Below are 21,600 nucleotides of genomic sequence, written 5' to 3'. Positions count from 1 at the left end.
TCCCACTGTCTTGTAAGTGTTACCTAGTTCATCTTTTCCTGTGGACCCTTGTGGTGAATATGGGTTGCAGATTGTGAAAGGTAGGAGGTCTTTGGCTCATAAATTTGTAACTGAAAACAGCTTTATTCTGAAGGTGCTTTGATATATTTGGCGTGAGCGTAAGAGGCAAGACTGCTAAAGCGCCCTAATGGAAAACTTCTCTATAAAGATGTTTTCCTCTCGTGTACAATTAAATAAAAATGGAGCATCTAAAGCTACTTCTAGAATAGTTGGAAATGTGGAAGAATGGTTTGCAGTAGCTAAGGACTATTGTATGACTCCATTTTTTCTGCCCAGTTGGCTTTGCAAGAATAGCATATTGCCATTCAAAGCTGCTATTTGCTGGTTTGAGGGGCCGGTGAGATGTGAAGCTGAAACAGGTTTGTAGGTTTTCGAGCACCTGACGCCATATGCCCAGCGTGACCTTCTTGCTGTAGCGGGAGCCTGTGCTGACCTGGAAAATGAGATTTGGGACTGAAACTGTCAGACAACGAACTGCCAGGGCAAACCCAAGTGAAGATGATGCGCTCGTTTTCTCCACCACTGTTTCAATGTTAGAATGGTAAACTAATAATAAGCTGTTCTGACAACTTGGAGAGACTTGAAGTGTCAGCAGTCGCATTCATTTAACCTACTAATGCCTGCTGCTTTCTTTTTAACTCACTTTGTGTCACAGCTGTTAACAATATCACGAGCAGGTAGCCTGCCAGGGGTGGCCTGCCAGGGGTGGATTCTGGATACTGCCCTGCCTTACTGGTGGTTTATGGTCGTTTCCCTTTTGTGTACTGTGCACTAGATTTTACGTCCTCATTTGCTATGCTGGTTAAACCTCCTTCAGAGGAGATACAGAGCCATGGCTGGGGTTTGGACTTGTCAGCTAACCTTGTTTTATGTAGTAATAAAAGGAGATTAGCAGAGGAAAAAACACTGTGGAGGAAATGGGGATGTGTAGTGTTGCTAACTACTGCAGTTTTGTCAGGAATCATGCTAGTTACTGTGGGTGCCTGTACACAGCTTATCTGGTGCGGGACCATTTGAAAATAGTCCATTTCATTTTGAAACCTGCCTGTAGTCTTCCACCGGATAGAAAGTGGTCGTGGCCTCTTCTAAGGAACCTCATGGGGAGACCAGAAAGTCAAGGCAGAACTAAAGGGGCAGCAGACGGAGAGAGGCTCGGTGTGGACTGTGGAAAGGCTGGCGAGGGGCGGACGGGGAGGGAGAATGGGGATAAGGATGGGGAGCGGGATACCTGAGGGTGGGGAGTGTAAAGGAGAGGCAGGTTGGAGCCCAGCAGTCATGGGAGAGGGTGTAGAGGAAGGGGGACACCTCAGGTTTACACCTCTGGGTGAGGTGAGGGGCGTTCTGGTGGCGGGGCCATACCCGGGGAAGGAGCAGAGGCAGGCTTTGCCTTCCCCAAAGCAGCAGGCCGCGAGCGGGACCGGGCTCGCTTTTTGGCAAAGTCCAGACTTGTTTTAAAGCAGGCTTGTGGCTTTGTGGGTCCGGCCGATTCTGATTACTCATTTGCAGTGTTCTGTTGCCTCTTAGTCAGAGCGTAGCCTCAAGAGATGGGAGCGGGGTGGGAGTATTATGAAACAAGGTAATTGGATTATTTGGGGGGGGGGGGTGGCAGGGTGGCAGCTTTGTTGTAACTTAGCAAATTGTTTAAAAGCACATACAGATGAAAAGGAGACAGCTAATCTGGTTAAGAATAGCCGCTATGGTTTTTGATATTGATTTCTTTCCTCACTCTGTCTCTTAACCTTGTTTTCTTACAATTTTAGAAAAAGAGTCTTGAGCGATACTGAACTGATAGAGGATTTGGATAAAACAGCTTCTTTAAATAAATGATGGAACTTCTTTTAACCACCCGCTGAGTTCTTCTGCATGCTTATATTTCTTTTAATTTTCATTCAAATGAAAATTAATATCCCAAGAGTTTTTGTCTTTTTGCCTAAAATGATCAGTTTTTACATACTTATGTCATCTGTTTACAATACATTTAATGCTAAAAGATTTATTTTTAGCTGGCTAAGTAAAATAGCTGGTTGCTCGAGTTGTTGTCATAGCAGCAATCTTAACAGATAGGCTGATCCTATTTAGCTTTTGCAGCCAAAGAGCAACCGTTAGGCAACAGTTTGACAGTTCTGCAGTATTTTTCTAAAGATGGAAATTGTGCTGCTGGTGGTGTTGTTTTTTTTTGGGGGGGGGGGGGAGCTACTTTAAAATATTTTTCTGTAGGTGTGTAGAGTTTGTATCAACTGGTTTATTTTCATCTAACAACTTTGGAGAACTTTGGATGCATGGCATGTGAAATTCAGGATTTGTGTCTTAATTTGTAGAAGCTTGAAATTCACAATGCAGAATATTGCAAGCTGCTTTGTTTTTTTCTTAATTTATTTTAAAATGTTTTATTTTTAAAGCCATGAATATTCTGAAAGAAAAATGCCAGACTAGAAAACAGCATTGTGCATCACTTATTCAGCACTAATTTTAAGTTGTGGCAGACTGGGCAAATACTGCTGGAGAACTTTGGGGTTTGTCTTGGGTTAAATACGCTGCCTCAGTTAGTAGATCACAGCCCTTACTATTTTAGTAAATCCTGATATTTTTAATTTTTTAATGTGAAGGGGGAAAAAAGGGCTTCTAACATTGATGAGCAAAGGAATTGATGACCAAAGTATTTTCAAATCAGTCTATGAACTAAGATGCAGTCAACGCCTCTACAACTGGTATTTGTAGCTCTGAGCTCTTACAGAAGTCCAGTAACTCTTAAATGTGTTTGAATGTAGTTGTCTGTGAGTAAAGTGAATTTATTTGCGGTGAAGAATTCTTGCTGTCTGTATCTTCCGATCAGATGGTATTGGACTTGAAGTCTTTTTGGTGTTACTGAGCAAAAGGCTTATCTCTCAAGCTCTCTGAAGTCTCTGACTAGACAGTCATTATTCGGTGGATCTGTTGAAGAACCTGAGTTGAATGCCAAGAAAAGGTTTTGGGTGTTGTTAGCTTAAAGAATGCTTTGAATATGATGAGAGTCAAAAAGTCCATTTAATCTTCTCGTTGTTTTGTGCAAGCCTACTTAAAAAGTATCATTGTCTTAGGACTGTAAACTCTCATGTCAGGTTTATATGCTTATTTCAAATGAGTGAATCATGGTAACTCATCTCATACTTTCCCATTTTGCATCTCTTGGGAATAGTCAGCTCTTCACTTGCCAAACTTGAATCAGATCCAGTCTGTGAGAGTGGTAACTGCGACTTCTGTGACTCCCCACCTGGTATGAATTTGCAGTTGCACCACTCTTTTCATGGACTGGTATAAGGAAATGAATGAATCTGGCAGAATCTCCTGGCAGAGAAAGAAAATCATAGAATAACCCGAGCTGGAAGGGACCCACAGGGATAGAATCAAAGATTCATTAAGGTTGGAAAAGACCTTAAAGATCATCTGGTCCCATCCCTCTACCACCAATATTACGCACTAAACCATGTCTCCGGATCATCGAGTCCAACTCCTGGCTCCACACAGGACCACCTGAAAACCAAACCCCATGTCTGAGATTAGCATCCAAGCACCTCTTGAACTCTGGCATGTTCAGGGCCATGACCACTGCCTTGGGGAGCCTGTTTAGTGCCTGACCACTCTCTTGGGGAAGAACCTTTTCCCAAAGAACCAAGAGAGAGAGGATGCATCCAGATCTCTCCCCGGTCTCGATACAAGTAGCAGTGACTGCTTACATCTGCTTGAAGCGTTCATTAAACTACAGGCTGTAAATGGTTTGGCTGTCGTCAGCTCTTAGAGGAGACCTACTCTCTGTCAGGACTTGGAAATGTATTGGGTAAATGGAAGAGAGTTCTCCGTTAAGACATCTAATTGGTGTTTTTGTCACACGGAGGCAGAACTCCTGGTTCCCCTGCTGGCCTGCAACATTCAAAAAGTATTGAGTAAAAGAGAAAGCTAGTGGTTAGATCTACATCCATTTAGTTGGACTTGGATATATATATATTTCCGTTGTTCTTATTGTGTGTATCTTTCTCTGTTTCAGGCAAAGTCGTGCATTTGTCATATGTGTGGTGCCCACCTGAATAGACTCCACTCTTGCCTCTACTGTGTCTTCTTTGGCTGTTTTACAAAGAAACATATTCACGAGCACGCGAAGACAAAGCGACACAATTTAGGTAAGCTGTCATCCTGATGTACTCACCATTGCTTTGTATTAGCCTCTCCAATTCCGGGCCAGTAAGGTGGTGTGTTCTTGTAGCAGGCTCATTAGACAGGGAGATCATTTTTTTTGTGTTCTGGGTTGATTAGTGGCATTATTTCAAAGCTGGTGCTTAAATTTGCACTGTATCACCAATAAGCTTTTTGTCTACAGTGTACTAAGCAGCAATAATTCATTTTTTATCTTAGTATTTATGAATTAACATCATATGGGGAAAATAACAAAAATGTGTGTAGACAGAGCTGACTTTTTTCTAAGTTTGAAAAATGGTCATTTTAGTGACTAAACTAGAGTCGTGTTCATGTTTGTAATGTTCAAAGCCAAAATAATTCAGCCTTGCTTTCAGATAAGTTACTCATTTCTTATAGTTTAGAACACTGTTTTGTTTTGTCTTGATGCTCTAATATTACAAAATTTACAAGAACAATATTCACTGTGATTCTGCCCTCCCTAGCCACTTGCAGGGAGGGAAAGTATCCTTTTCTTCCCTCCTTATCAAATTAGTTATACTTATTTCCAAAAAATTGAATTCTGTTTACCACGTTTAAGTCTATGGTAGCCAAACTTCATGAAACAGCTCTGCATCAAAACTTTTTTTTTTTGAATAACTGTAATCAGGCATTTCAAGTTGCAGTTGTGTATGTAACCCCTTCCCGTGAACAGTAGCACTAAAGAATTACAGGGACAAATGAACACCGATATTTCATACAAGTCCATATATTATCCGAAACATTTTCCTAACCCTTTTCCAGGATCAGGTCAGCTTTGCAAATTTTCTGGTTTTTGAGGTTTTCCTTGTACTGTACTTATTTCAACATTGTGCTTGTTATTATGACACGGTGATATCCTGAACAACAATTAGCCCAAAATTTAAAAAAAAAAAAAGTACTTTTTTTTTTTTTTAACTTCATTTGGAGGATGAAGTCATCAAGGTTGGTTCCAATGGGACTAAATTGGTTCTGAATGTCAAATGACCATATGCTATTTGTGACAAATGTTTATTAGCTTAAGTAAGGAAAATGAGGATGCTAGACCTTGGGATTTCATGTTGTTTAGCTTGCTACTTAAAGCCACAACAAAAACAGAAGCAAGCATTGGTTTGAAGGAAGAAACCAGAAGAAAGCATTGGTCTTGAAAGAAGGAAGTAGGGCGCAATACAGAGAACATTTTTAATGAAATATTTATTGAGGGGGGGAAATAAGATCATGAAAAATCAGAACTACAGTTGAATCCAATTTCGCTTGCTATACAACACAATTTTTCTTTGAATGAAGATACGTTCTTGATAGAATGATACAGGAAAAAAGACATTTTTCCTGAAATAAATTTTCTCTTTACTGTTGTGGCTACCTTCTCATTTCACTTACTGTAAGTGCTAACGGAACAGTCTTTATTTTCCTTGAAGATAAAGGCGCACTAGAAGGCCATAGTGCTGTGTAATGCTGTGCTTAAGAAACTTGCATGTAAGTTTACTGTTTATGGAAAAGATGACTTAAACCAGCAAACTGTTATACTTTCTTCCTCCATGTGTCAAGAAAGAAAAATGTAGATTTCGTAGTGGTGTAGCTTAAGTTTCTAAACTCTCTGAAAAGTAAAATAGTGTAAAAATAGTACTGAATATCCACGACGTTTATGAAATTGCTGGCTTTTAGAGAGTGACATGGTCATAATTCTTGGTGTCAAGGTAGGCATCAATATTCAGTATAAACTGAAGCACAGGTAGCTGTACTGTAAATAAGAACCGTAAGAGGAAAAATGAAATGTGTTACCATGAGAAGACACCTGAAATCAGTGAGTGCTGATAAGGCCACATCTGGAAATGTGGATGTAGTCCCGGGCAACGTGCTCTAGGTGGCCCTGATGGAGCAGGGTGGTTAGACAAGATAACCCCCAGAGGTCCCTTCCAACCTCAGCCCTTCGTTGAATTTTTTTTCTTTGCATGATGGCTCAGTGGCAACGTGTTGCTCACCGTAATAGAACGGTTGAGGTTTGGAAGTGGGGCGTTGTTTGGTTTAGAAATGCTGAAAACAGAAGTAGGCCAATGTGCTCATGTTCCAGGACAAAAAAAAAAAAAGGCAACCAAAAAACCTATATGATATTTTAAATCACTTTTTACATGGTATAATCTCCAAAGAGCTTTTAAGGTCAGTTCTTTTGGTTAGGTTGCTTGGCAACCTTTACCAATGCAGAAGTAGAAATTAGTAAAAACTCTAAGGATTTCACTCTAGTAAAATAAATAAATAAATAAATAAATCTGTTTTTCTGGTAAAATGTATATATGTATAAAAAACCACTTTGTGCCACTTTAAGCTTATGGCCAGGCTTAGGGTTTAAAAAAATACAGTGCTAAATTAAGACCATTAGAAGGTATTTGGCTGTTTATCTGTGGATACTGCGCAAACATTGTAATATTTTTACCTTCAAGCTTGCTGTATTTAAGGAAAACTCTTTTAAAAGAGCCTTTTAATTGTACGCGTTGTGAGCTGCTGTTTTAGCTACGTATTTGGGAAGCCTAAATTCTTCCATGTTAATTTTTGTGCAAGTTAGAATTTGGTAGTGTCTGCTATAGTGAAATGTCTTGTGTTTCCTTAAAAAAAAGGAAAAGAAAAACTGGACAGAGGAGGTAGGTGCTTTGAGGATGCACTCTTGCTTAAAGACTTAATTGTGTCACACCATGAAAATAACTGCAAGAATGCATAAGAGAAGGTACTTAACAAAAGATACACAGCCTTTAGATAAAAAGGGGCAAAGCTGATGCAGAATACCGTCTAATATCATTCCAAAGAAGTATTTGTTTGCAGTTAAATGGAAAGTACTCAGTGCTCACACGCATACAATGTGAAGATAGTACAACTGACTGCTTGATTTCTGCTTTTGGAGGTTCCTTTTTTTTAATGTATGTTTTGGTGTTTAACTTCCAGCTGCATGTGAAATGAGCTGTAAAAATGTGTAGTTTTGCTAGTATTTTTGGTTGCATTTACTGCTGCAATTTTCGTTGGAGAAATAACATCCGATAGGCAGAAATGGGTTAAGTGCTTAGAAATTTCAAAACGAACAGGAATTATTTTAAAACACTTGGTGACTTTTTGCTGAGCCAACATCAGTCTCCATGGAGACTAGCAGGAGTTGCACACTTAATCAGGGTTCTAAGAAATATCGTAGATTTCAGCTGTAACAGCTGTCTGAGCACTGGAAGTGATGTTTTTGCAGCTAACTGCTATATGTTTCAGGAGCCTTCGGGATCGTAGTCTAGAGTGTTCTTAAAATACACCCCTTGTTATCTCTGCTTCCCTGAGCAATACAAATTAGACACTCGCATCATGACCTTACAGTGATACCCGTGCTCTTACATCTGCTTGCCTGTTAATAATACTGTACTTACTTGAATGCATTCCTTAAATTGTGGATATGGGTGGCGGGTAGGTGAGGTAAAATCCAGCTATATGGATTTTTTAACCTTTTTTTTAAACCTTCTGCATTGCGCAGGCTCACCGTGGTAGGTTGATACTTCCACTAGGATGGGAATTGTTCAAGCAATATGCAATTTCTACACAGATGTGAAAACTTTTAGAAAGAGGTATATAAGACCAGCCTTTCCAGGGCCTCAAAGTCTTGAGGCTACTCAAATTCTTCCTGTTCTGTTTCAGAGCCGTGTTGCTGTTACGTAGTTTTTCGGTTTCATTTTGAATGTTCTCTGTGAGTGAATAGTTTGTTTCCTTTACATAATATCTAAAACTTTTTAGGGAGGTTTATCATATGAGAAAACAAAATTGCTGATTTTTCAGAATGGAATATTTATGTGACCTTGCTTGGCAGTTTTCCCCCACATGCTTTTATTTTTATATATGAATGCACACATGCATGTGTGCAAGAAAAATAACTGGTGTGGGGCTAAGGAAGATCCACGTTACAGATACTCTGAGTTAGATTAGTTCACTTAGTTCACTGTTTTAGATACTCTCTTGACACATTTAGTAGTATCTTAGAAATGGCACATAATATATTTTTTGGTTGAAGTCTTGGTCTACTCTGAGGCCCTGTTAGAGATAACCAGTGAACCTCTGTCCTTCTAGTTCACTTAAAAGACTGAATAAGAAAGAGTTGGAAAACTGACATACCATTTGGTTTCTAAGAAGACTGGCAAACATAGTCCTTTTCAAAATGAGTCCTCTTAGAGTGCATTCATTATTTATTAGATCACAAACTGTTTGTTGAGGAACTGGTTCTTCTAAGTATATGCTCCAATAAGTCTGCGGTGAGAGGAACTGGATGGGTGAGCATAGTAGTAATGCTCGTAGGGTAAGGTGGGGATGTTTGTTTGTAGAATTCAGAAAATTTCCACTTTCCTTAGAAAACAACTAAAAATGTTCACCTGATTCAAATGAAACAACAAAAAAATGGTTTCTATACATAAAGTCAGTCACAGGAAAAAAATCCTATCACCGCTGCTAATGTGTAGCTCTTGGAATTTAATATGTAGGAGCAGAACAATTTTACGTTAAGACATGACAGTAAAAAATATTTAATTTCCATTTGAGTTGGAAAGTATTGACAGTAATGTTAATTTTGCACGATGGCGGCAAAGTAGAGTTCTTCTGTAAACAAGTGAGACTTTGATTATACTTCCCTGTGTGGAAGGGCAATTAACACAGTTCCCAGTGCAGTATATTGCAGTGCCAGAGTAGCAGTCTGCTTTTTCCTTTTGCATCCACCTCCAGAAAGGGGTAGAGAAGGTCATCTGGGCATTTTACCAGCCTCTTGATTTGACTTGAGTTCTAATGCTTTGCTTTACTGTAGGTGTTGGAGCAAGAAGCCTCTTAAGGAGATGAAGGCAAATGGGAAATAGGATTTATTATATTACAGTTCTATCAGAGATTCATCATGTCAGATTAACATGTCTTTTTGATAATTGCTTACTTCCTTTCTCTTAAAACAAACAAACAAACTGAACCTAATTTGTCTAGATCAAGTGAAGAATTTGACATTTTGTCCCCTTGGAAATCTCTAGTTAGGTAGAAATGACAGGGATTAATATAAGAATTGTGTATGTGAGGCTGAATAAAGGGAGGCTGATAAAAAGTATATTGAAAGTAGTGTGAGCAGGATGCAGACTTCACTTGCAGAATCAGTCCATGTTTTCTGCTATTTGGCAGTAACTGAGGAGGAGTTCGGTCTCTGGGTGGAATTTGTGGCGGTCACAAAGTTCAGAGGTATTGCTTACACCGAGGAGGGCTGGGTAGTCCCGTGATAAGAACTAAATAGCCTCGTTGCCTACAGGAATAAAAATGATACGAAACTTCATAATAGGAAGCAAGAACTCTTTGTATCTCAACATAATAATATTCTTGTGATGTAAAGCAGAGGGTTGGTGATGGGAAGCAGAGGAGGAGGAAAGCATTTTGGATACGTTGGTCAGGTATAGGGCGTATGAATGTGAACCTCCATTGTTTCTCATAGCCGTTAAAAAATCTGTTCTAGGATGCATCATGCAAAGTATTGCATTTAAAAAAAAAAAAAAAACAAAAAACACAAAGCAAATTCTCATTTGCTTCTACCGTGGCATAAATTTTATAAACCAGACTGAAGTAGTAAGAAGCTGGCAGGCAGTTGTTTATTGCAGTTTGTCTTCTGCTAGGAGTTGCTCTGGTAACTGTGCAGGTAGCTGTGAGCTCTTGTAAGCCTTCTCACAGAAGCTCTTCTTGGTATCAGAAATGACTCCTGAAGAGCTCTCTGTGCTCCTGGACTATTCTTAGCCCTCAGAAAGCTACCACCTGAATACTTGCCTGCATATTGTCAGCTCTGCATACATCTGCTTGCCTCAGCCCCAGCTACTAACTTCTGTGCAGTTCTGGACCTTCCTGCTGCATTTATTGAAGATGGTGCTTTGAGGTAAGTCTGCACTGATCAGATGAGAATATGCAGATGAGTATAAGCAGTTTGCATCGTGTCATATGGAGCAGCACAAAACCTGGTCACTGACATCGGGATTCTGCCCCCAGATTTCAAAGGAAGATTAAATCTGCAGCGTTTAACAGTTTCTCCCTTTTAAAGCTGAGTAGAATTTTGTGGGATCGAGAAAAGGTGCTTCAGCCACAAGGCTTTTTCATCCTTTTAAATTTTCAAAGGTTTGCTGCAAACAAGGGAACGGTTGAAGTTTGTAAGGTCACAGAAGGGCAGGGAAAAGACTGGAAAAGGCAAAGCATCTTGTACAATAGGAACTGATGGGCAGCTTTAAGTATAGGCTCTGTTGTATACTGTGTGCATCCACACACATGTAGGTAGTGTGCGTGTATACGATACGTGTATTTCCTGAATGAGGTTAAGGAGCTGGAGTTAATATTCTGTTCTTAATAAATTCACATAAATATTCTGACAGACCACGATTCCTCTAAACTAACAGATGAAAACATTTTTGGTATCTAGATTCCATAAGGGTTACCAGGGAATCTCTGTGCACACACATTTGTGTGTATACCTGTTGTGTAACTTGGAGAGTTAATAAGGCTGCGATCGCTGTGACAAACACGAAAGATGAGGGAAAAGAGTAAGTAACTAGCCTGTAATATGTCTGCTCACTTTTTCCTTGTAAAAGATCAAGTATACAAGTCAATGAATGCTTCAGATGTGTCTGCTAGGGTGTTTTGGTGTGTGTATGTATGTATCTTTTAATTGAGATCAGTGAGGTTTTGTCTTGCCTGTAAATCTTAATATCTTATCAGTTAAGAATCTTATCTGTGGTGAAGTTTCCAGGTACCAGGAAAACAGGAAGAAGGCAATCAGAAACTTACCGTGAACTTGAGACTAATATCTGAAAATGGTTTAACGATTAACAGTTAAGGTGTGAAATGAAATGAGTATGAATTAGCCTAGAATATTGGCTTAGAATACGGTCTTAAAAACTAGCAATTTAGTTTATATGTTGGAGTTGAATGGAATATAGGTGACTTGCAAAGAACGTGCATGTGTTTTGATTTCAGGTTGGTAACATGCCAAGACTGAGTCACAAAAATTCATATCAGAATTAATTTTATTATAGGTATTATCCTAAAATAAAGGTGTGAATTTAGTATAGTAATTCACAGACCTGAATTCTGTGTTGCTGTCTGTTTTGTTATCCTTCAATGCTATGAGCTTTCCAAGGAAGGTACCAAAATGTGAATCACAAATAAGTCACCTAATGAAAGATTACCATACATTATAGTGAAGCATCCCATATTTAGCTGAGCAGCATTAGTTCTCTTCACCTGGGTCTTTCAAAAACTAAACATACACGTTTCTTGCTTGGGTAAGATTTGCACGCGCGCGTGCTCTAGGTGTGGCATGGTTACCTGCTTTTTTACATACCGTTACCTTGTTCCCACTATCTGGTCTCAACATTTTCACGAGGACGTCAGTGGATATATATGGCAAAGTAAAGCACTCAAGCTGAAACAAAACACTTCACATGGCTTCCAGACGGGGAGGGGTTGAAGACCTTTTGCTACCTAAATTTATACTTTCACCTCTGAATTGTTGTCTTTTGAAATTTATTGTCACTTGCAGCAGTTGATAAAGTTGCTTTCATTCTTCCATGGTTTTCTGTGATGCCTGTGTTTCTTCTGGCTGATGGCTTTATTTTTAAATAAAAATCTTTTGACTTTTTCTCTGCTTTTGTTGCATCTGTTTAGATGTTTATATATGAAGGGATATGAGGAGAAGTGACTTAGAATAATGGTAGCCTGTTGCCAGTATAGAAGGTATAAAAGGCAAAGAAAAATGTTACATTGCAAGAGGCCTTTTCATTATTGAATTACTTTGCCTCTGAACCCCCAAGTAAGTATTTTGTATTCCTGGGTCAACAATGCAGAATAATAAAATTTAATAAGATGACATGACAATTCTTTTAAGCTTCTGGTTCTTCCCTATAAAAGAAAAAACCCTATACTTCTACTGAATGCATATTTTAGTTTTGCAGCGTAATCAATTTTGTATGTGTATTAAGATAAAAACTGGATTAAAATACACTGATAAGAGCTAATTAAATGTTTGCTTTGATTTTTGGCGGAAAAAAAGTTAAATAAAAAAAAGTATCTTCAAACTCTTGAATTGTTTCTTGCTTGTTTTCGGAGGGGGGAGTAGTAGCGTATAGAAAAGCAGATACCTGGAAGGTAGGAGCAGCAGCCATCGTAGAGGAGTCTAGTAAAAGGGACATTCATAGTGAGGAATGTGGGACATCGTGGCAAAGTTGGCAGTAGTTTAATCTGAAACGTCTAGGCATTGTTTCTAGGTCAGTAGTTCCCAAACGTCTTATGAAATTGAGGCCCGTTTTTGTTAGTTTTGTGATCCCAAATGCTAATGTGAATATGAAATTTGTAACGTGCATTTGCATACTTAACTGTTGTAGTGTTTTTTACTGAATTTTCCGGTTGGTGTTTCAATTTGGGCTAGAGCCTCAGAGCAATTTAGTTTAAAAATTCAAATTACACTAATTTGAAACTTACAGACCTTACCAGTGGGCTCTCTTTTTCTAGGATCCTGAAACTGAGCAGCTGTCTTTTGTCTTTCATTAGAAATTCCTGCCCTTCCTCTGTGTTACAATCAGGCCTGTGTAACCTCCTTTTTATTGGTGCTTGAGGTAATTTGTCCAAAACCTATTGCAGTCTTTTTAATGACATTAAAAGTGTTGGCATATATACAACTGTATTGTTCACATAAGTATGCTGAACCAGAGGACGTTTTCTCAAGAGTCCTTAATCAGGCAGTGGACAATTACGGCTTTTACTAAGCCAGTGTTTCTGTTAAACTTTCTGATTCTTTACACCAGAAATTCATTCTGCTCTGAATAAGTGGCTTATGTAAGGTGATCTCTTGTTGGTTTTGGTCTTGACATTCATCACTCACACGTGTAAATCTAGAAAGCTTGGAAAAGCAAGGAAGCACAACATACGGCTACCCGTTTTGATGGTAGAGTGAACATATTAGTGCACACAAAGTGCCCCATTTATCTAATACTCTGCTAGAATCTAATATTCTAGCCTTTTTTATTTGACTGGGCTGTTTTGGGGTCTTTTAAAAGTACAAAATACGGAGGGCAACATTAGATTTTATTTTTCAAAACCGATACTTGAATTTTTCAATTTTTTTTTATAATTGTGCGTAACTGGTGGTGCATTAGATAATGGGGTAAATATTAAATAACTCTGAAACTGGGTAGCTTAATTGTGATTTTTTTTCTAACATGGCATAGTGTTTCGTTACTGGTCTCCATTGCAATTAAGGTCCTCCTCCCTTTCTGTGTTAACATGTTAAAGGACTTTACGTCTTCCAGATAGCAGGGTGAAAACCCTGGCGGCCCAGACATTACACAAGGTAATGCAAGCCATCCTTATCCTTTTCCACAAAACGATTGTGGTTCAAATACACAAAGCAAAAGAATAAGATAATGAGACACAGGAGCAAGATGACAGCTAGTAGACGTTACGCAAACTTCTTCAAAGTTATTGATCTCTTTACTACTTAGCAGAAGTAACAAACAAATTGACGTAATGATTGAAAAAGAGATCTTGAAAGAGGAGGAAAAAAGGACACAAAGGACTAAATGGTAGGGGTAGAGGCCATGAAGAATGAATGAGATATGGTTAGAAACCTTCCCAATCTTAATTTTATTACTGAAGTTAGAGGTGGAGCACTAATCAGAGCCCATGTCTGATACCGTTGCAACTTCTAATTCCACCTCTGCTGAAGCTGGTGGTTTTTTTGCTGCTCACAGTTGCTGCAGATTGCAGTTTGACTTGGGCATGGTGTGGCTGGAGCTGGTCGTGGCACCGTCAGCGTGGAAGATTTACCTTTGCTGCCTGGTAGCACGGACGGCGGAATTCCTGCCGTGTGGCATGCGGTTATGCTTATTTACGACTTCAGAGTAATTCGGTGCTGTTTCATGCAGGCCACCTAATGTGGTAATCGTTTCCTTTGTTTAAAACTAGTTTCCACTGTAGTGACATTATTTTCATAGTATTATGTATCCAGAAATAAAAGGAATTTAGAAATAAAATAAATGAGGGATATACTCCAAAGGGAAGATGGTGATGTACTACTCAGCTGTTTGCTAGACGCAGATTGTATTTTATTGTTACTATTTTATTTTCTGTTTTTCTTTTTGGCTTTTGTATGTTTCAGTGTGCTGAAAAACAGCGGTTTGCTATGATTAATTTGCACTTTATTCCTCCCTCGGTCTATCTACAAGTAAAAGGTCATATCCCAGTTAGCTGATTTATTTTGTTTATTGGCTTTATTTTCTTTAGGGTTGTAAAAGAAAAATGTTGTTAACATTCATATGTCCATTTAAAAATAACATTTTAAACAAAGCAAATTGTGAGATACCTAACCTGTGGAATAAACTACTGTGGAAAACTGTGTCCCTGGACAAGTATCTTTTAAGTTTTCTGTTCTGTTTGAGTTCTCAGCTGGTTTTTAAATAGGTGCTTTCTAATCATTTTAATGGCTTTGAATATATAAGTCATAGAAAAAACAATTCAAACTTGTATATCAAATCTTAGGACTACAGTACAGTAGTAGTTTTGCATGTAGAGCAGTCAGTGACTGAAATTATGACTTTTGGTTACTTACATCTTTGTCTGAAAGGTAAAAATTTCCAACAATTTTGAGGCAGCTAGTGCTTTGTTGTCTTGCTGTGCCAGAAGCAATTGAATAAGTCATACAATCACTGGAAAAAATTGTTTTTTCTTTTTTTCTTTTTTTTTTTTTAAGATTATAACATATAGATATTTTGTTGTGGACTGCATAGAAGAAAGAGTGCCTAACTTGGAAGCCTGCTTGTAAAATGTCTTCTAGTTTATGAACTCATGTCGTTTTCCTCTTCCCCAACTTCCCTTCTGTTTTGCAGCCATAGACCTGTTGTATGGGGGTATATACTGCTTTATGTGTCAAGATTACATATACGACAAAGACATGGAACAAATTGCCAAAGAAGAACAACGAAAAGCTTGGAAATTACAAGGTTTGGTTTTCCTGCCTGAATTTCTTGTTTGTTTTTAATCATACCTGTCCCTCCCATTTGTCAATGGCAAAAAACAGTAAGGGGAAGAAAAGAGCTCTTTAAAAGTAGCTGTGCAGGCCATGGGAGAGAGATGTTTAGTGCTTTCCAGGAGTTAGACTGTTAGTTTTTAACATGTGCGCCGCACCTAATTGTAGGTATTGTAAAAATATATTAGCTTTAATTGCAAAAAATATATATAAAAGATCTAACATTAATCCTGCAAAACGTGCATAATATCAGTCAGATCTGTACTAGGTAGAAAATGTGACGATCTGCTCCTTTAGGCTAATGTGTAGGTGTTATAGGCAAGAAGTCTGTTCCCCTCACATGAAATGCCACCTTTGTGTGTGATTTTTGTTTTTGTTTTTTAATAGAACGTGCCAGCTTACTTTCACACCTGTGCTTTCACGTTACACGCACAGTATCTATGTAGAAATATTTACACACAAATATATGTACACACATTTGTTTTATTATTCAGTTTGCTTTCCCTAATTTTTTCTTTTTTAGCCTTCACCCCAACAGTGGTTTCTCACTACCAGTGTACAATGACAGGTAAGAGGCGTGGGCTGGCGACGCACTTCACTAACAAGCGTCCCTTTGCTGATTATCCTGCCATTTTAGACATGAATCACAGTTAAGAATGCCAGTTTTATCATGCAAATTGTTTTCCTCTTGTTTGGATAAGTTCCAATGAGTGAATAATTACAGCAGACTTAATTTCATATGCCCTTCCCTTGACAGAACTACTCCAAAACAAACCTTTTGTCTTTTTTTTTGGAAGGGAAAGGAAGTAGCATTTACCTTAAACCGAGTAGTTTTTAAGCATCAGTGATAGTAGCTCATCATCCATTTTCAGTGGCCTCTAGGGGTATGTTTTCTTAAAGTGGGAAAGTCTGTATTTGAAGACAGACAACTTCCGTCCACTAATGTCTCTTAGTGAATCCACGGCATCCTGTTTCAATGTGACAGCCTTAGTCAGGGCTGATATGACTTCAAACCATTCTTAACCTCGTTTCCAATTTTAAAAATAGCAGCTAACATCGTATTAACTAGAGCTTTTCTGATGGCCTATCAAAAGTACAGCTGCTTTTACTTAGTTCCTACAACAGATCGCATTCTGCTTTCTGTTTATTCACTGTTTTGAAGGAGTTCAGTCAGAGGAAGGGAGGACAGTGAGGTTGCCAGTGAGTTCTCAAGAAAGTACAGAAGATAATGCTTTAGCATAAAGCACTTTTCAAAGCAAGATGAAGCAGAGATGTGGTTTTTGGACCTTGCATTTAGGCTATGCCCCTCTTCTGAAAGCTCCTTCAAACCTTTCTAAAATGTGTTGTTGTCCTGGGTCCCAAATTAGTCGACTACAACAGCGTAACACGTGCTCACGATGCTCCAGAAGAGAAAGGCCTCGCACTTCCTTACTTCTGAATGTGTAAATTCAAAGAGCGTTTCCTTAATTATGTCAGCCGTAATGAATGATACGCTTGTGCCTTCTGGACCAAGAAGCAGCCAGTTTGTCCTCCGGCCTACTCCTGGCTGCTATAGCATGTATTCTGAGGTAGCTGCCGCCTGCTGCTTGGTGGTTCGTCTTGTCCCCTTGGGCCGTGAAGGCATGTGGTCAAGGGAAGACTCACTGAGGGAAGAACTGCCAGGCAGAAAGCCTCCTCTGTACTGGTTAACTGGCCTCTGTACTGGTTAACCGGCTAGTGAGTGGCACGGCATTTGTTTATATATACACACACGTATATCTATGTATGAATGCACATTGCATCTTCTGTCCCCAGAGAGCAAATCTGTAATGACCAGGGAGGATGCAAGGTGGAGGAGTAGACGAAAATACATTCTAGATTACTGGAGTGCATCCTATAGACATTTTTCTTTAAAGTTGTGGCAAAAAAAGCTTTTTTTTATGGCTTTGCATTGTGAAACCGTGCGTGTTTCTTAGCAAAATCTATCTGAGGAATGAAAAAGAAATATGTATGTGAGAAGTAGTAGAGAATTAGGCCCTTCTTTCTCCATTGCTAAAATCCATCTCCTTCCGTCTGAAAAATCATGAACTATAAAGTGGGAGGGAACCCTCCCTCCTCCAAAATGAATGACAAGATTAGTACATGTACATATTGTCTCATTTTTATATTTCCATGATAGAGTTAATTTATCTTAGATCCTGTTACCAACTAAAAGAACTGAAGTATGCAAAAACTGAGATTGCCTTAAAAATTGAAGTGTAAATGTTGTATATTTTCAAGCTTCTACCTACAGTGTTTGAAGGGTATTAATATATACTTTTAATAGATGCTCACATAACAACATGATGCCTGGAGAAGAAACTTTAAGAAAAACCCCAAATATCATAAGAGTCATTTCATAGTCTTGTAATGTTAAATGTTATAGTACGATGAGTTTACAGGCCCAACTGTAATTCAGGGTTATGTGATATAACCCTGAACAAGTTGTAACTCAACCTTTTTTTTTTTTTTTAATTGAATATTCTTCGGTAACGAGAGAGATGAGAATATCCTGGGCCCTTCATTCTATTTAATGTCTGGATTTTTTGGTGGGGATGAAATGGGGTTTGCTAAAGGATTGCAAAGTAAGCAATCTGTGTTAATATTTAGTTGCAAAATTGTGATTTTTATAAACTAGAGCCTTAACTGTCTTCTACTTCATTCATCCATATGTCCCTGATAAATTCTCTGAAAAATGAAAATTTGTGTATTCAACCTAATAAAATTAATTCTTAGGTGGAGATTTCATATCCTAACTTGAATCTCTGGTTTTTCATCTTTAAAATGATGAATACTCACTCTAATAACGCTACTTTCCCTTAATTATAAAGAGTAATCTATGCATGTTTTGCAAATCTTTAAGGTAATTTATATTGGATTTTTTGGCATGTTTGTGGGTGTTATTAAACCTTTTTTTACTATTATATGTATTTTTTAACTTTAAACATTGAACCATCCCTGATAAGTGGATCTGTTGTGTTTTTTTTTTCTTCTTCCAAATTTTCAAGGGTAATGAAGTCTAAAGTCTCAATGTTCTTGTTAAAGTATACGGCAGGAACAGATTTTTTTTTTTTAGTTTCTGTCTCTGGCTTAACTTGTGCTCTTTCTAATGAAAGGGTTCTGTGAGAAAGTTTTGTATGTTTTGCGCTGTGTTTGTGACATTAACTGTACGTGTTTTTCTGTTTTGATTTCATTTATTTTAACTGAACTATATTCAATTCACCCAGAATCCTGCAAAGTAATCCAGTCTGTCATATTTAACTTTACTCGAAGAGTTGCTCTCATGAAATGCTTTTGTTGCCATCCTCTAGAAGCATTTAAGCCGTATAATTATATATAGATATATATATTTATATATCAGTAGTCTTACTGATGTGTGGGACTATTGCATGCCTAAAGTTGAGCGCACATGTGTTTCCAGGTGTTAATTGCTTTTAATTTTTTAAAACCAGGATTTTAACATATCTGAAGGTTTTTTTTTCTTTTTAATTTTGAGATCTCATCTTGCTATCAGACTGTACCAACTTCGGCAATATTTTTAAAGTATGGTGAAACCAAACACAGGAATTTGAGTTTATAGTGGACCAGTGCAAGAGCTGGTGCTAACAAGGCGTTGAAAATGATTTTGAGCTTTTTTTTAAAGACCAATTCCTATAAATTCCTAAGGGAATATTACAAATATGAAAAGGTTGCTGAAGACATCCAATATAAAACTTATTGGAGGCCAGCGTTCTGTCACATGTTAACTGTCCATATGTGTGTCTCTAAAGTTGCTTCATTCAGTGTTTGCCTATGCATACTATATAGTGTATTCAAAGCACTGTGGCTGTTTGATCTCATCAGTCTGTTACGCAGTAATTAGTTCCTTTTCTGTTTTCCTGGGTGTGGAGCTTGATGCTGAACCTTGGATAAAGGAAAGGGACTGTATGATTCTGGTATTCTTTCTTATGCTTCTTGCATAATATATTGTTGAATCAAATAAAGTAAAATAGAGAGGTGCATCCATGTAAATATGAATTTTCTTGTCCTCAGGAATCCAAAAATGAGACCTTTTATTGCTAGAACCTGGAGGGTCAGTAGTAACTATGAATTGAACAGTTTGGGGTGGGTAGGTTCTGACAAGCATAGCTATTTCTGAAAGTGAAGATCAAAGAGCTATTAAAATTTAATGTATATTATGCAGAATGTGTAAGCCTCTAGCTATATTTTCTACTCTCCTTCTTTTCATATGTATGATTTATAATTTATTTTCTGTAGCACAGCACTGCTTCTGCTCCATACATTCTGTGAAAAATAACTCTTAATTGACTTTAATCCTCAGTTTTAGAATAGATTGCTTGTCATCTTATTATTCTTTATTTTTAATGCCCAGATGCTTTTGTGACTCACTATAATTGACCTTGCATAGTAATTTTTCTGTGCTACATAAAGCGCTGCAGCAATACTTAGCTGGTCAGCACATGAGTCTGCATTGTTTTTCTTGTATCAGATTTACACTGAACACAGCTCTGCTTACTTCAAATAAATTCTCTGCACTACTTAACTGACTCATTTCTACTGCACTTCCCTTTGAACAAAAGAAGTGTATTGGAAATAACAGTGTTAATGTTTAAACAGAATACTGACAGATTATAGCTGCAGCTCATGAGACAGGGCAGATAAGTGTTTGGAGAGTTTGGGTTGGTTGTTGCTTTAAACCTACTAATTGTATTTTTAGGTAATATTAGATACGTCATTGAAAGTGAATCTTTTAAGTACTAAAATTGCTAATATCCAGTGCTGCATAAGGAGAAGTTATACTTAGTAATAATATGTCATGAAACAGGTAGTAAGAAAATATACCTGTTCAGTATATCTGAATTACTAATTTCTGCTGTTCATCTGTAAAGATTAAGACTGTATCTGTCCATTAAGTTGGCTCAGTTTTGATTTATTTAATAACGAGCCAGAATTCAGTGATGAGATTTCTTGGTTATCCTTTACCTTCTCATAAAATCATTTCCTTTTAACTGAAAGAAGGATTATAATCCAGTAATGGAAAATTAAATTGGGCTAGATATTCTTTTAGTTTTTGTTTGTTGGAAGGTTGGTTGCAGGCTTTTTGAGGATTATTTTTTTGGAAATCCGTCTCCTTACATAGATTCTGTCTCAATTACATTGATTCTAACTTAATGGACAGTATGTTAAAAGTTGTAACTTGAACAGAGTTTTTAATACTTTTACTAAACAACTTCCTGAAAATTTCTTTTCATCTGCTTAGGCATTGGAGAGAAGTATTCAACATGGGAGCCAACCAAACGAGAGTTAGAATTGCTACGACATAACCCCAAGCGGAGAAAAATAACCACAAATTGCACCATAGGTAAGTTCTAGAAATCCTTTCTGAAACTGATTCTCAGCCACTTGAATTTTCAAAATTGTGTTGTTCTTCCACAAATACTTTGTACCTGAGTTTATTATAGTGGATTTCCTTAAACTTATTATGTTATTCTATTAGTTATTTTATACCTTTTTTCTCACTGTAGAAGGATGTCTGCTCTGTCACTTCAAATACTGATGATAGTTCATCTGTGTAACAGATTTTTTGGACAATATTCACTTAAAGACTTTAACAGAAATTAATGACGTTATCTCAACCCAGGCTTCATCAGATCCCATGTTAGATGTACAAAGGGAAATCCTCTAGTTTCCTTAGTATCCTCTAGTATCCTTAATTATAGAAGTGTTTTGGTAAATCTATCGTCTGCAGACAGAATAAGCAGAGTGATATCTTCTGGTTCATATTTTAAACTCTAAATAGGGTCTCTTCAATTTTGTATTGACTCTGAAATGATGCAGTTTGTTCTCCAGTGTGTGTCAAATGGCAATTTTCAAATGCATTTCAAATTAAAGAGTTCAGTAGTCTGGAGCGAAGAACTCTGAAAGGCAGGCATACCTTCTTACAGCTGGAGAGTGTTTAGGTAAAGGTGACGAAAATGAACAGCGTTTTCCAATTTTTTCCTGTTGTATTTTGGTTGTGGGACTAGGGGGATTAGAATCCCCTTCCTTACAAGTTTTAGGTTATTGGGCATTTTTCTATACCATTCAATGCATGATAACATTTTAATGGCAAAGGTACAAGGTTGGAAATACAGCTATAGGTATTAGAAGTAGGAAACTAAAGGTTTTTTTCCTAATTTTTAAGCTGCTTATTTTTTAATCAGAACATGTCATATTTTCTACACATTTGCTGTTGTCAAAATACACCAAACACAATCGGTAAAACTATTGCCATGTTTCTAATACAGTAAGTCATAATTAAT

The 21,600-nt window shown here is 37.7% G+C and overlaps 1 protein-coding gene across 5 annotated transcripts in view; it reads left to right on the top strand.

The window, feature by feature from the left end:
* The window catches only part of USP22 (ubiquitin specific peptidase 22), a 99,128-nt gene that overhangs the window by 33,998 nt on the left and 43,530 nt on the right, over positions 1-21,600 (top strand). For 4 of the 5 annotated variants that reach the window (XM_048067205.2, XM_048067231.2, XM_066977854.1 and 1 more), the window contains exons 2-5: positions 4,082-4,214; positions 15,141-15,254; positions 15,804-15,848; positions 20,559-20,660. In XM_048067205.2, the coding sequence (XP_047923162.1) occupies positions 4,082-4,214; positions 15,141-15,254; positions 15,804-15,848; positions 20,559-20,660 (394 nt within the window). The remainder of the gene's footprint in view (positions 1-4,081; positions 4,215-15,140; positions 15,255-15,803; positions 15,849-20,558; positions 20,661-21,600) is intronic. The other variant, XM_048067213.2, reaches the window with a different exon arrangement.

Source organism: Anser cygnoides, chromosome 15 (assembly GCF_040182565.1).
Source record: "Anser cygnoides isolate HZ-2024a breed goose chromosome 15, Taihu_goose_T2T_genome, whole genome shotgun sequence".
In the NCBI taxonomy this organism is placed as follows: Eukaryota; Metazoa; Chordata; class Aves; order Anseriformes; family Anatidae; genus Anser; species Anser cygnoides.
The sequence above is the reverse complement of the archived record's forward strand: the minus strand, read 5'-3'. Positions and strand labels throughout refer to the sequence as shown.